This window comes from Eublepharis macularius, chromosome 3 (assembly GCF_028583425.1).
Source record: "Eublepharis macularius isolate TG4126 chromosome 3, MPM_Emac_v1.0, whole genome shotgun sequence".
Classification (NCBI taxonomy): Eukaryota; Metazoa; Chordata; class Lepidosauria; order Squamata; family Eublepharidae; genus Eublepharis; species Eublepharis macularius.
Window position 1 is genome coordinate 23,878,766 of NC_072792.1, and position 16,774 is coordinate 23,895,539.

Consider the following 16,774-nt stretch of genomic DNA (forward strand, 5'->3'; position numbering starts at 1 on the left):
TACAAAAACTTCCAACTGTCCATATATGTTTATAGGGAAACATAAATTTGCTGTTTTGTAAAGTTAAATTTTACCAATAAAATCATGTTTCTCTTCAAATACCAAAGAAAAGGTCTTTAAAACTGGTAACATTCTTCAAACTTTGAATATGTACTTCATGTCTTCCCATGCAGTGTATGAGAACTGTTGTTCAAGCAATCAAAGTCTAAATCCGCCCCACCCCTCCCCGGCACCTATTTAACAATTCTTTAGATCTTATCTTAAGACTCTAGATTAAAGTCTTGGTCAAGAAGTGTTACAAAAGACACAAGCCGTCCAAGCAGGACACCTTAGTTATTGGAAAATATATATGTCATTTCTAAAGTAAATCCTGTAAAACAATTAACTTGAGAAAACTCACAAATCTGACTCGTCAAAATACAGTATAGTTCTGCCAGAATACTTAAGCTTCCTGAGCATTAACACCTTAAAACAGGTTTATATATGGATCAACTCTCTACAAATGTCAAATTTAAATTTACAAAAATGCATAGAGGGAAAAAAAGCCTTTGGAAACAGTATTTTCTAAAGTAATTTAATAGGCAGCATACAACTAATTACTTTTTCTACATACAAGATTTATGTCCAACTATACAGCTGTATTGCTCTGTCTTTCTAGTTTTATCAAAATATTCAATAGCATATTGATTACTGTATGCTATGCAATAAACCTAAATATGCTTTGTAGTCTAAACAGCTGATTGTTTTACAACCTAGATGCTGTTAGCAACTGCAAGTTTTTAACAATCCTTCTCCCTACAAATTGTTTTTCAGTCAATAATGGAGCCTAAAGTAGCAGAATAAAATACCGTAATGCAGGGGTCTCCAGCAGGGCTGAATCTGTGGGCACATTTTGAATGGCTGCTACCAACCCCAAATGCTAGGAGGTTTCACAAAATGTCACATTTCAAGCCGAGCATCTGCCTATGATGGAGGCAGCTGTTTTCAAATGAGTGTTCCTTGCAGGTGCAAAGGGGATGCCTCCTGGCTCTTCTCAAGTACCTCCTACTCCAAGGGAGTAGATAAAAGCCAAGACTGGCTCTTTCCTATGGGGGAAGATACTAAGGGGAAGAAGCAAGTGGGGCCAAGGAAACATAACGGCAGGAATCATGCCAGGGGATCATTGCTCTAATGCGTGTCTGCAAAACTGGAACAACAGAATCTGCATGTGAGTCCGCTTGTTGAATTTTCTATATACATTAGAGGCCTGACTCAATGGAAAAAAGAACATAACTAGAAAATGTTTTAATATGGACAAGTGCTCTGAACATCCTTAGATTGTTCCCTTCAACCTAGTTTTTAAAAGCCAGCATTAAATAGTACATTAATATTTCTACAACACATTACAACAAAACTCTATGGTGTTAAATAAGCTTATATGGTTTAAGTTGCAATATGGTATACTCAAAGTGTAAGGTGCTATTCCACATGAAGTCTTCAGAGACTTTACCATGTGGGCATCATATCTGGAAACCAGACTCTACCCAGATGTTTTGACACTTCCCAATGAATCTGCTCCAAGCTGTACTTCTGGTCAGGAATCAGAACTTCTTCCATTATAGACAATTGAGAAAGACGGCCACCACACATCTTCACAAACTCCACAAAGGCACTGCAGGAGACTTCACACTCCCCAAGGCCAATAGCTGACAGATTCTTACAGCGCTCTGCAATGCGAATCAACTCTTCATCCAGTGGCCGCAATCCATTGGCACATACCACCAATTCCACCAGCCGCGGACATGTCATTCCAACTCTGCCAAGAACTTCTTTGCTTACTGACCTCCCAAAATATAGGTGAGTGACCGGTGTTTCATAACGAAAGAACGGGCCAAACTCCTCTTCGTATAAGAAAAAATACATGACTAAATTTACTTTGGGAGAATGTCTGATGAAAGCGTCCCAACTGCTCTTCTCGATTGCATGGAAGTGTGTCTGTCCAGGATTCTCGCTGACTACATCTATGCGCAAGTGTTCTAACCGGACGTGTTTTTCTGATGACAGAGCAAGGAGGAGGTCATCGCTCAGCAGGTGGTAATTTAACGCCAGCTCACGGAGGCCATGGCACTGGTCAGCCACACAGAGGATACCTTGGAAAAGGGGACTAAATATTAGCACCTGCCTTCACACCCAGCCTCTCGCGCAACTGAAGACCTGACTTTAAATTTCACTTTGTGAATGAAGAACTCAAGTGTTTTTTTTTTAATTAAATCACTCTGTATAGATTAACAAAAAACAATTCACGCTCTTTTTAAATCTGTACCGTTAGATTGGTGAAACACTGCCAACACATAGGTTCTCTTGTGGAAGTGACTAAAGGAGTGATTATCTACTAAGCAGAATTTAAATAACTCTGCCAGGGTGACACATATTACTAACTGGGGCAAGTGAGTATGCCCCCCCCTACACACACTTTCAAGTTGCAATCATTGGAAAGGGATGCTGCTAAGAAGAGATACACAGCATTTTGACGTCTTTTCCATCTTACAGAAAGAATCTGGCTAACCATCCAAATTCAGGGGATTTGATAGGACTGTACCCATAATATTTTGTGCATGTTTGTGCACACCCATTATCTCAAATTGTAAAGTGTGAATGGGGCAGGGGAGAAGACCAACTACCTCATAATGAATTATGGTCCCACATGAAACACAAACTTTTACTTTATACTTTTATTTTTGTAAAGCCAATGGCAAATAGGTCTTGAGTTTTAAACAAGATGTTTGTCCATGTTTTTTTGGGGGGGGGTGCAATTTTTTTTTAGCTCTCTGGAAAACTAGATCTTTCCTTCCCTGTCCCACCATCCAAGTATTTTAGACCAGAAGGGGTGACTGACAAAAAACACAAAGGGAAAGAACAAGCATTCTGCACTCCAATTTTGCACTCAACATGTTGTGCATAATGTATCTTAGGCAAGCACCGCAATCCTCTTAATTTCTATGGGAAAAACTACACATACTGAATGCCTGTCCGCAGGAGAACTTAATCTATAGCACAGACTAGAGGTAGAGACCCGTGCTCCTTGAGAAATATTTGTGTAAATGGCTCTTACCTCCAATGCCAAGGTTTTGTTGCTGACCTCCTAGTGCAGTTAATCTTTGCACATCAGAACAATGCAGAATTAACAGAACTCAGTATTGACCACAGAAAGAGGAAGCAAAGTCCAGGAGAATGGTTACACTTGGTCATTAATATGTGTCCTATACTATTCACCAGAGAATTCCACTGTTCGTCAAATTGTGTTTTGCAGAACAAATATTTAAACAGAATATTTATTATGGCAATGTATGTGAAGGGATTACTGGGGACAACTGGAAGCAGGTAGCGCATAAAAGGCTTCCACAGATCAAAGACGTTAAAGAAAGGAAGGACAGTGCAGGTAGTGACATGTATACCAGTCCGACAGGATTTCAGAAAGGCAAACAACAAGGACTGGCTGAGTCCAAGCGTGCTCCAGCATAGTCTGCCAATTCCAACTCTGGAGCCACAGGACTGACTGGACAGACTTAAGGTCTCACTTCCACCTGATGTTAGGGAAGACAGGCCATCTCTTTTCCACATGCAGCACCCATAGGTAGAGAACAACAATGGTTGGAAGCTGTTCTTTGCTGTCTTGTGATAAATAAAACTTAGTTTTATTCTACCTCTGAATGGCTGAAGCCCTGTTCCACTTTCACAGACTAATGAGCCTTAAGGCAAAGTTTCTTATAACATGCTTAATATTTTTTCTACTGATACCAAGCAGAATTAAAAAACAAGACTTTTAATGGATTTCTCCAATTAAAGTTACTGAAATGTACAACAGAACACAGCCAGTTACTTAAAATTGGTTTCGGTCACTACAATGAAAAGTCAGAATAAATATTTATTTTTGTTACAGGTCAACAGCCTACTGGTCATCTGAGAATGGTCATGTACCTTATACTCCAAACCAAGAACCACCCATAGTGATTTAACCTACAGTTAAGGCAGCTCAAGTCAACGGAATGAGTGTCAGGGTTGGAGCCAGTGATCCACTTATGAACACATCACAGATCTTCCACACTTCCCTCTCACCCCAGCAGCCCTGTCGGATCACAGAAAAGCTGATTCCTGGTGGTGTGGGACCCATGTGGAGTAACAGTCACACAGTTTGGTGGGCTACAATAAGAAGAGGACAAAAGGGAAATGCCGTCCCTCTTCACTGCATTCCATCAATCTATGTATTACTCATGCAGATTCTGCAACCCTAAGAATCAACTTTTCTGTGACTGAAAGGGCTGCTGGGGGGGGGGGAGAATCACTGAATCCAGCCCTTACTCACCAGGTACACTAGTTTGCTTTAGTTCCTTCTCCACAAAAGCCCATTAAGAGATATATTACCTTACATAGTTTTGTACGATATGTAGTGAAAACCCCTGATGCCACCAAGTGAATTTTAAAAAGTGTCAATAAATCCAATATACCTAGAATTTCAAAAAGGCTAGACAAACATCTTTGTAAATGCTTGTTTGACCAACTGGGATACTTCCAGATAATCATTTGAGAGCAAGCTTACCTGCTGGAGAAACATGAGGACAACTGCTCATCTTTAACAGTTTCAAGGTGTCACTGTTGTTAGCCACTAGTACCTTGAGAGATGGATCGTCTACTGGCGTATCATCTATCTTAAGTGAAGAAAGTGACTTGGAGTTTACAAACACTACCGTCAACGCAGAAATAAAGTGTGACTGCAGAAAGGAGAAAATGGTGAAGTCAAGACATGAAACATAATATCCACACAACAAAACACATTTCATCCACAGTAGACAACCTGGCTGGTTACTTAAAATTTCTGGGCAAGTAACTTATTTTCCAGATGCTCCTGAATAGACCACATGGCTGAGACTGACTAGCTCTTTTTGAGTATTTATCACAAGCTTTTAGTTTGCCACTCTCAAGTTACAACAGCCTCCAAATTCAAAGGACATATCAGCTGGAAAAACATCTGCTTCCAGTTGTATACAAAATAAAAATAAAAACTGAGGCAGGATGCTAGTTTAGGGAGTGTGTCTCCCTTCTGCCTTAAAGGCTACTACTGCAAATATCAAAAAGATGGGAGTTTCTGCAAAGAAAAACTTGCAATAATCCTTGTCAGGAAACTTATAACTATAGAATTATTATAGTAGAATGCCGTACAGCAATAGAGTTATGAGCACAGTCAGAAAAACTGAGTGATGCAGTCCACCCCATTTTTGGCAGTAAGGTTAGGAATGGTGCAGCTGGAGAAACGGCCACACCAGCACCATGCTGGCCTTGCTGAGTAATGCCACACCTGAGGTCAGAAAGAAGTGGTGGGAGGGAGAAACTACTTTTTTGAATCTACAAACAACAGAATAATGACCTAGCAAAGTGAAGGCCGACCCACCACATCATTTTGGGCACTGTTTTAGGAAATAGGGAGGAGAGATTCTTGCAGCAACAGAAGCCAATGAACACAACTCCTCAAGCAGCTGGTTCCATGGCAGATGGAAAGCCTTCGGCTCGAAAAGCAGTAAAAGGAACAGAAAAACTAACATGCACTTAACAGTCAACCAATGGGTTACTCTTGGCAAAATCCAAGCAGCTGAAATTTCCATTCTCCATAGCTTTTACAAATAGTTGTTGGCAGCATCCTGTTAAGATGTTGCAGCCTCTCTTATTTTCTGGCCCTTGAAGTGATTTTTTGCTATGTGGAAAAAATACTGTGGTGAGCACAATACACATTCAAAATAGCGCCATGGCAATGTTCCTTCTAGGCCACCCTGTTTGGTAATATGTATGGTTTTATGCTTTTTAGAGTTTCTCCTAGATGCATGAGCTCAAGAATAAAAACAGAAAACAAGAGAAATTAATTTTAAAACATGGGAAGAAAAGCTTGTAGGCAGGGGAAGAAGAAAGACCTGAGCAGCAGAAAGGCGAGATCTGCTTCGTAAATAAGTGAGAAGGCACAGTGGCCTGCCTCTGCTCTGATGTTCTTCCTTGTTCTTGCAGCCAGGGAAACTGTACCATAGGCAGTGCTAGCTGATGTAGGCGTGCACAGACACTCTACTCCCAGAAGAGCACCCACACATGCAGCAGTAATTGTGCTATATTGTTCCTTTTCCCTCCCCCCACCAAAACAGCCAGTGTTATGCAAAAATCAGACTAATGGGCAGAAAAATGAAGGAAGGGGCATGTGTTTGCTACTTGGCTGAAAGTCAAAATAAGCTGCAGCTGAAAGAGAAATGTTTCAAGATTTCACAAGTGCAAGCAAAGCAAGACAGAATTCCTAGCAACATCCATGTTCACCCTCAGAGCACACACCAGCAGATGGAAAGAAACGGAAGAGATTGTTGGAGCTCCCTGTACAGTCTGTGAAGAGGCCACCACGACTGTAGAAAGCATATACCAGCACTGACAAGGAGAACACACATACTCTGTAGTATTGCAATGACCGGAGAGGAGAGTTAGTAAAATTACACACTATTGTTCTGGACCAGTCAGATAACGCCAGTACAAAGTTCAGGAAGAGACTTGAACATCCCCATAAAGGCATCCCACAGTTTAGATGATTTTTCTCAGGGGAAAAAATGTATTGTATCAATACTGTGGAGCACCATTCCTAATTCCATCAGCAACACAAAAGTCTTTGCACTGAGGTAAGCAGATATGTAGGCTAACTGCATCATTTTTGTAATACTTTCTACCTTGTCCCCTAAAGATCAACTAAATCCTACAGTACCATCTCTTTGGCTTCACAGTCACCACATACCAAGACAATAATTCATTTATCCACTTGAAATCTTGTCTTTTATCACAGTGTGAAAACAAGCACTTCTGATTTCAGTAAACAATTAATACCTTTGGTAAATCCATGAAGCTTGGTCGAGCGGTGGAAATTAATCCAAGAGTTTTTAAGGAGCAATTCACAAGCTGTGATAAAATATCGCAAGCTGCTTCAGCTGATTCCTTGCTGCTGTCCACCTTCAAAAGGAAATAAAACAGTGAATGCCAAGCTTCCTCCACTATTTATCCATTCAGTGCACTTATACTCTATTCTCCATAAACTGGAGATACTTGCAAGAAATCAAATGGTATTACGTTCTGTTCTGAAAAACAGCAACTGAAAATACATCCAATTTGGATAATTTTTTATTTCATAAATATCACTTCAAATCTCCTGAACTAGCTGTCGCTTTCATGACACTAAAGTGCAAGCAATTGAGGAAACAGAACGGGTTTACAAACAATCTCTTTTCACAGCATTTCCCAAACTGAAGGCCACTGGGGGAGCCACAAATCCTTTACATGAACAGAATGGTAACCCTTCTTGTGCCATCCAGTGAATCCAAAAATGGAAGTTTTCCATTTTCTAAGATTGGGGACAGGGAAACAGCTTCCCCCCAATTCTGAAAGGTCATGGCTGCTGCTGCCCATGACTTTTTAAAAGTCAAAATGGGGGTCCTTAGGTTACAAGTCTAACTGTAACGTTTGTAACAGAATATATAAAGATATGCATGGACGGGCTTGCTGACGTTAACACACTGATTAAAATGTTACCCATTTAGCACTTTGTCATGGCAGGTAAAGCACAGGGTTTGGGGAGGACCAAAGCAGAGCTTTAAACATGGATGTCAACACTCAACACCTGCATGCGGAATTCACGTGGGTTGCTGTTTTTTTAACATCCTGCTGAATTTGTCAGCTGCTTTTCTATGGTCATGCTGGCTCACGTTTCACAACAAGCTAAATAGGACTCTCAATCAGTAAAAACATTTTATAATTGAGCAATCATCTGCTTTCAAATATATTTAATAATTCCATTTCATTTGAAAAAACAAGCACATTACCACCACCTAAACCCAGATGCTTTTGGGGAGAATATTTTAAGGAAGTGTCAGATAACTAGCAACCTTTAGAAAGTTACAACCCTTCCTTAGAAAGCCAGGCCAAGTTTATTATTTCCTTATCATAGCAACACAGAATCAAAGTTATCTCCAAAAGGCATCCTTAAAGACCAAGAGATTAATCTGCTAAAATTGTGGTTGCTTAACTGCAATTAAATACCGCCAAGAGTTAACAGAAAACCAAGCCATAATGGGCAACACACCTTCATACAAGATTGTATACCATCACAAAACGGGGAAGGGAACCATTGTTCCAGGCATAGCTGCATTTTCCCTTTTGCTAACCCTGAAGCCACCTCAACTCTCAAATGGTGGCTATCACTTATAACTGGCAAAGAGCGGCCGTATATATTGAGCAGTGAGATATTCTCTTACTTCACACTCTCTACACAGGTTTTTCAACTCAAAACACGATCCAAACATCCTAGTCCAAGGGCAATAAATGCACATATCAAAAGGTACTCTCTTTACATACATGCACATCTTAACCTAAGGGCAGTCCTGCTGGATCACATCAGCACCCAGTTTCCCATCCAAATGTCTCAGAGGGGTCAGAAGCAGATGGAGAGGCCAAAACTCCCAACCCCATGTTGTTGCCATCCAGCAACTGGTATTTAGAAACATACGACTTCTGGACACAGATCCCCTATGAATTTTTCTAATATCATTTTAAAGACACCTACTACATTGGTGCTCACCATATCCTGTCACAGTGAGTGACATGTTAATACATTGTAGGAAGATGTACTTCCTTTTCTCTGTCTTGAAATCTATGTCCTCAAGTTCTCCACTTTTTCCACATTGTGCACAATTTTATGATGTTCTAATCATGCCCGTTCCCTACAGTGCACCAAACTTTAAAGGAAGCCTTCTTATATGGCTTCCTTGACTTTGTTCATTAACTATGATGGCAGTCCTCTTAGTTTTGATGTTATTTTTCCTAATCTGTAGTAGATATTCTAAACTTCAATTACTGGAGTTTTAAGTAACTTCTAAGCATCCTGAAGAGACTGACCCTCTTTATTCTCTCCTTCAACTTCCTTTTTGACGAATCCACCTAGTTTTTCAGTATTTTCTTCTTCTGAAATCAAATGCTGAACTTTTGAGATAACTTTCTATTAAACTTGATACTGTTCCCTTCTGGTTCAACACCACATCTCACACAACTAGATCCTGAACAATAATCAGGGCCTTGTAATGATGACTAGGACACTCCTCTAGCTGGTTCCATGATTAACTGCTCCAAGGCACAATCATTTATGGTATCTAGAAATGATTTCTTGGTTGCAACCCAAACATGCATTTAACCAATCAGTGTGAGAATAGTTTAAATAGTCCACTATTACAACATTTTCTCTTTGATCACCTCTCTCACTTTACCTCCACCTCAAGATCAGAGTTCTAGTCAGGCATGATATTAAATTACCTCTGAGGTCTATTATTTCCACCCATAGCAATACTGTGGAGGAGTTTATTCCTCTAAAGTTCTCTAGTTCCTTTCTGAATCTGACCACAGCTATTAAAGCCTCTTCACCCTCTGAAGTCTCTTCATCCAGAAGGAATGCAGAAGAGCAAGTAAAGCAGCATTTCAACAGAATGCATTTCCAAGGAACACTCTGCTATTTCTGTACATATCTCAAGTAAGCCAACCCTCTTGAATAATATGTGCCAGTATAAGTTAACTCAGAAAGATGTTAAATGGTAACAAGACTGAACATACTGCAGTCACGAGAGCCTTGCACTATGGACTACAAGAAAATAATTTCTGCAGGTACAAATTGTTCACAGGAAACATGGAAGTTACCTGGGAACATGTTATTAGCCCGTTCACACACAGCATAATTATCTTGAGCTGTTCTCTGAACCTTAGAAGCTTCTCCATCTCCAAGGATTAAAATAATTTTAAAAACCTGTGCATTTCTTAGTCTATATGGCCATCTGCATTAATACCAAGGCAACCAACATTCAAATAAGAACTGGAATGGTTCTGTGGTGGATGCAAGCGCAAAATTCTTCTGAACAGGTTTAAACATCCATATTAAAATACCCTTTTCTTCCCTTACTTATGACACCGGGATATGGCGCGCTCATTTCCGATACAAAAGCTGGAGATAGTAATCGGTTTGTTCAGGAAAAAAAAATCTGTTACTGCAGTTTCAGTTTGAGCTGCTACTGCGTGTTGCTGAAAAAGAACCAAAATAATTACCACACATACACAGTCAGACACAAGCCTGGATCTGTGATAGTTGTTTGGGCTCCTAAAAATATGCTGCTAGGAATCTGGACTCTGGTGCCTAGAATCCCCAGAATATTTGGAAAAAATTATTCTTAAAGGGAGGGGGAGAAGGGGAAGGTTGTATATTTATTTTACTCTTATGGAACTACCACTCTTAGTCGGGTTCACACTCTTGTGTTACTGTTCAGTTACTTGAGGCTCTGTTCCCATAAAATTCCACTGAGACAGTTCGCATTGTAATCAAGCCAAGTGTTTTAGGGAACAAGTGGAAGCAATAGTAATTCTAAATACCTATTTTCCATTTGCCTGCTGCTATTACTTACTGGACCAACAAGACTCTTATTTTCCAAATCATTAAATACTTTAACAGCGGCACAGAGGGACCGATTTAATCCCTCATCTGATAATGCTTCTTATATAAAAAATAAGCTCTTCTATAGATACATATCACATTGAACTAAATGGTAATTCAGTTTTATGCCCCAACTCCAAGATTGCATATTTAGAATTATGTATGAATGATGTTTAAATCCTGCAGCGTCACCTCAGCTGTGGTCTAGAGTCTCCAGTTCTGGTACTTGCAAGCACTTTTCAGAGTTCTTTAGTGATTTCTCTACATCTCTGCTTAGGAGACTGGATCGCTCAGCTATAATCCTGCCTCTTCCTCCTTCCCAACCCACATCAAATTAAGTGTCTCTCAGAAAATCCAGCGTGAAATGCACTGGAAAGCTGTCATTCCTCTTGGCACCCCCATTTGAGTAACAGCTAGAAGATTTGTTGTCCAAATTTTGTTTACATGCCATTTCCTACTCTGTTCACCAAGGACTTCTGCAAATAGACAATTTATCTCTTCGTTCTTTTTTAAAATCATCTCTGCATTTAAGTGCTTCTTATTACAAGACGTTTTGTATCCTAGTACAAATATCCAACAGCAAGAGTTAAATTGTTGCTTTTCCCGGTGAGTAAGAAAAAAACGGGGCCGTGACATATTTTAAAAGGAAATTTTAAAAGCTCAATATAAATATTCCATTCCCACAGGACACAACACACATCTATTTTGGGCATGGGAATTAGCAACTGACTGTAACATTTAAGCAGAAACCCTCATGCACTTTACAGTCAACATGAACTCACTCGACAGACACAGACGTTGCACCAACTGGCCTTCTGAAAGTGACCATCTTTAACTTTTCTCACTCTACTCATTTAGCCTGGCTGTCCAATTTGCACTCTGACAACTCTGGCCAATAAACAGTGTACTATAAAGAACAGAAAGCATTAGTAAGCTCAAACAGAAATGGCAAGTTCTGAATCCAGAATTCCCCCTTCTCCCTTTGCTTAACGAACTTGTACAAAGAATTTAAAGTCAACTTAGTTTTCAGGTTCTTTGTGAGGTCCAAAATCATTGCCATGTAGTCTAAGGATCTATCATGTCGATGTTTTCTTTTTACTTAAAATGAGCACCTACCGTAGTTTCTTTGGGCAGGAGGATTTCCACCTGTGGGGCACATCAGCATAACTTTCTTGGTTCCCACTTTTTGCCACAGTACAAAATGCCTCTCAAAAAGCTTTGATGGAAGAGGACAGGAGACCCTAGGAGTAGCATTTCATGGAATATTTTGGGCTGGAGCACGAGGCAAGAAATCCACGCTACACTCCGTTGGAACCAAGCCTATCAGCACTGCAAAAGTATTACCACACTGCAAAATATGTTGTTTCAATTTTCCCCATCTCCTTAGACACACTAATTAACTGCGGAGGACAGGCAAATAGTTTAGTTTCTCCCTATCAAGCAACTGAATGGTACCACTGTGATTATTTTACTAGGGCTGATGCATGCACCTGGAGTTGGAACAGGGACAGCAATCTAAATCTACAAAATACGCAACTTTCTTTTTTTTTTTTTTAAAGCGTAGTTACCTTGAAACTAACATACTGGAGATGATTGGAATGCCTTTTGATTATCTGCTTAATGAGCTCCGGATGAGTAGCTTTCAAATAAGACGTAGCCGGCTGATTCAGTTCAAACTCAAAACATCTCCAGAGTTCAGGCATATGGAACACTTGGTTCCACCTACGGCAGACCTGCGATGCATGAGCACGATCAAGAAGAGGTAAATACTGGAACACCTGCAGGACGATGTCTGGAATGAGGTCCCCCCAATCGGGGCTCTGAAGCCCTCCAGCGGACCCTTCATCTGCTGTCTTCAGCTTTTTGCCATCTGCTGTATTCTCCTCGTCTGGCAAATGATCGCTGGCTTTGCTGTTTTTTCTTCCTCGTTTCATTCTATCAAGATAAGCAAATGTTTACACAAACAAGTTAAATACTATTTTCACAAGAGGCTCTCCCATGATACAATACTTAAGCAAAGAGAATTTTCAAAAGGTGAGAAATGCAGAATAATTTTTTTCATTCTGGAAAAGCTCATCTAGAGTTATTTTATAACTCTTTATATTCTGAAATGTGATATAGAAAATAACACTTTTAAGGGTAAAAATGTAATATTTACTGCAATATAATTTTAAAGCATTTGCTTTGGATTGGATCCCACCAGCCTTCCACTTGATCTCAACTGATTCCCCTATCATACATGACTTTTGTCCACATGGGTTCCACAAACCTTACTATAGCCATTTAGCTGGTCAAAAAGGAATCCTCCTCCCATTGGTGGCAAAGCTAGTAGAAAAGATCCAACTCATATTGAGTTTAGACAACTGACAAGCTTCACATGTCAAATCTGATACACTCTTATGAGACCAACTGTTGGGTTTGTCGTGTTAGTCTGTGGTAGCAAAATCAAAAAGAGTCCAGTAGCACCTTTAAGACTAACCAATTTTATTGTAGCATAAGCTTTCGAGAATCAAGTTCTCTTCATCTCTGTGTCATGCATCTGACGAAGAGAACTTGATTCTCGAAAGCTTATGCTACAATAAAATTGGTTAGTCTTAAAGGTGCTACTGGACTCTTTTTGATTTTGTTGGGTTTGTGTCATTCTGTAGTATAAACACAACATTTATAAATGATGTATTTATAATAATGCACACTGCATAAGATAATATGCATATTTCTATTATAGAACAAGCCATTATTTGTTCATGACAAGAATGTTCATACTGAAATTAAGAAGTTCCTGGTTTGGGGGGGGTCTTCAGTCTAACTAGTTTGTTGTGATGCCTGAATTTGGGCACTTTAACAAATTGATTCTTGCTATCAACTGGAATTCTTTCAAATCAAGATTAAACTATGGCTACAAGATCATCGTATGAAAATCTCAAGTTTTATTTTGTATTTTCATGCTTTGTTCAGTTATTGGGCTCTACAAAGATTCATTATATATTGCTTCATCTGATCTTCCCAGAATCCATCTCTTGGGTGCAACTTAAATAACAGGTAGTCATAGAGCTCAGGCAGCCTTCACTTGATAAACAAAGGTGCGTTTTGGAGCTTGTTTTGAATATACTAGGCCTATCTACGAGCAGTGTGTGTTCATTATTGTTTACATTGTGGAGACTTGTTACACAGAAGCAAGCCAAACAGTTACTATCCGATTTTTTAATTGCCTTTTCAGAAACAGTCTGAAAGCAGAGGGGAGAAAAACAATACTAGTTGTTTCCCTGGCACCTTGGACATAGTAAAGACTCCACAGCACCAAAGCTAGTAAGAGCTTGATAATACCAAGTTACACAGGTTTCCTATATTACTCTCCTCAACCATGTGCTCTAGGCAGTAACAGGAACATTATCCATTAGTGAAAGGAATACTATTAGAAAAAACATTATGTATGTGTTGTACATTGCCATCTGTACCTGGTATACTAGTATTTCTAAGCAGGCAAATTGGCACAAAAATGGAGTAAAGAACGTGCACATTTTTGGCATTGCATAAGGGCACAGATCTATAGTTTCCCTGGCTCAGAAGTAAGAATTTATTCTTAACTTACCACTGTAGATTATTTATAGATCATTCACATATTACAATCTTTTACAAATTAAACTGTCTCTCTGTTCTGCAGCTGACTGTTCATCAAAGGTAAAGGAAGATGTGTGGCCAGCTGTAACAAAAAACATTCCTTCACATATATTGGATGGTCATGAAAGGGGATCAAGATATAGGATATAGCCAGAAAAATCAAGATAAACTTCTTTAGTGCAGAGTGCCTATGAGGGAGGGTGGATTTTGAATAGAAGAAAGGCATGGAACTCGGCAGGTGAGAGAGATCGATTCAGGCTAACACTCAAGCAGTATGTACTTAAGTGTGTATAATTTTGTAAATAAAAATTTAAACTTGTCCATCTTGGACCCAAGCATCTTATGTTGCCTTGTGAGGTTTAAGCAGATATAGGCCCTACTTCTGCCGGTCTGCACTTTGCCAGAATGGTTCTATGCGACAAGGTGTTACTGACAACAGTATCTCAAAGGCACTAAAATAAACCTTCACAGCAACATGGGCAGAGGAACAGACCTAACGGAATTGTTTGGGAGCATACCTGAACTGGCAGCAAAGGAAAGACAGATGGTGGCTTTTTATTTAGATGGAGAAATGGCAACATACGAGGCTGCAAACATATGGTGAGAAATAGGCAAGTGCCTTGCACTTGAGACTGGCACAAGCAAGGAGAAAAAAGAAATCCGAGACTTAATACATATGATAAGCCTGTACAGTGCCTGAAGGACAAGGAGGATCGTTTTTAGACCAGGGCTTCAGTGACCGGGGGGGCGGGGGGGGATTGCAGGATTCCCATCTCAGTGCATACGAAGATCAAGGGGTCTAAGTAACCCACTCCTTTGGGGGAAAGTTCTAGAGCAACATGAGCAGTGGAGCTACCATGGGAGAAAGGGGGCAGCAGCAAACAAGAGACGGATAGCAAGGAAGGGGAAGCAAAAAATCTGCTCGGGAAAGTCTCAAATTCAATCTGTAGCATTCCTAATTAGGAGTATCAGGTGGCGGGTGGCACGAACCCGACAAACCCACAGCTGGTCAGATTAGACGATGCCAGCCTCGGCAGGTCTAGTTAAGGCAGCAGCTTCACGTGTTCGTTCGTGTACGGTTACAGAGCTGACCGGTCCCTAGCTCCGACCCTGGTATCTCCAAATAGGGCCCGATTGCTACCCGAGACCCCTGCCTGTCTGGGCGCTCGCCTGACCCGGGGAAAGCACCGAGCGGGGCGCGGCTGGAAGACAAACGGGGGGGGGGGCGCTTCCCCGAGACAGAAAACCCGCCTCGCTGGGGGGGCCACGAGGGGAGGGGGGCAGCCCCGCTTTCCACCTCCCTCCCTCCCTCCTACCTGCCGCCGTCAGCTGCGTCCCGCGCGTCACTTAACCCGGGCCGGGGCCGCTTCGCCGCCTCCTCTGCTGCCGCCTCATCAGTGGCCCCCTCCGGCTCAGACGGGCAGCTGCTCCTCAGCCCGACTCCCCGACCGCCTTCGGCTGCCCCGAGAGGGGAAGAAGAAAGCCCGGCCTCGCGCTCCGGCCGCCGCCGCCGCCGCCCCCTTGTTTACTTCAGCCGCTGAGGAGCGGAAGCGCCGCCGAGGGAAGGAGAAGCCAAAATGGCGGCCGCTCCGCCTCAGACGCCGAGCTGGGTGGCGGCCTCCACGGCGCATGCGCAGCAGCGGCCAGGATTCGCTCCGCCGTACCAACGCTTCGCCGCCGCCAGAAAGGACTAGAGGCGAGGGGGCGGGGCCTCTTCCAGGTTTGACAGCAAAGACGAGCGTTCAACCTCAACCTTGTGAAAAGGTTGATTAGAACTTTTTAAAGAAAACGTTTACAAATAGTAGTGCAGATTTTATGATGATTATTTTATTCATTTATACCCTGACGGGGGCTCAGAGGCTTACATCATTCTTCCCTCCATTTTATTATCACAACAACCCTGCGGGGTAGGTGAGAGGTTGAAACTGGCCCAAAGCCACCTAGCGAGCTTGTAGGGCAGAAGGGGGGGTTCGCTATTTTGTCTCCCAGGTCCTAGTCCAATACTATAGTAGTAGTAACAACAACTGTGCGTATATGCCTCTCTTCTAGACAGAGCAGTGCCTCACAGCAGTTTACAAAATCAGTGTTATTTTTTATTATTATTCTATTATTATCCCCATTGGTAGAGTTTCCAGTCTCCAGGTGGTACACACACAAAACCAAGGAACAACCCACACCTGGGGATGTAAGGAATTCTCACTATCCAAAAGAAAACTTATGTTCAACTGATGAAATTTTATGAATGATTTTTAAATATTTGAATGAATATGGTGAATTCTAAAGGTGACTAGTGCATACAATAAATAATCATACAATAAATAGTCCTAAAATACATTCAAAAGTCCTATCCATCAATATAAAGTCTACATAGTCATATCAACATTTAAAGATATATACAATGAACAACAACTTCATTCAATAAACAGCGGCCGTAAGTAATCACAGTAAACAATAGTAAATAAGTCCTGTGTTGTAATATACCAATGTCTCTTTTTTATTCTTGCAGGTGCGCCATAGAAGAATTCTCATGCCGCTCTCCATGGAACGATCTGTAAGTAGACTCTAGACATGAATTCCAAGACAAGAATCTACACAAAAGTTATTGTGTTTTCTTTTTCAGAATGGACCAAGACGTCGGGGGTT

At 41.1% G+C, this 16,774-nt stretch overlaps 1 protein-coding gene across 1 annotated transcript; it reads right to left on the bottom strand.

The window, feature by feature from the left end:
- Positions 1-558: 558 nt before the first annotated feature.
- Positions 559-15,725, bottom strand: FBXL3 (F-box and leucine rich repeat protein 3). The gene is made up of 5 exons (XM_054974630.1): positions 15,448-15,725; positions 12,082-12,448; positions 6,880-7,002; positions 4,577-4,748; positions 559-2,129 (listed from the first exon to the last, which is right to left on the bottom strand). The coding sequence occupies exons 2-5, from the start codon at positions 12,445-12,447 to the stop codon at positions 1,486-1,488; spliced, it is 1,305 nt and encodes a 434-aa protein (XP_054830605.1). The 5' UTR covers position 12,448; positions 15,448-15,725; the 3' UTR covers positions 559-1,485.
- Between the last annotated feature and the right edge of the window lie 1,049 nt (positions 15,726-16,774).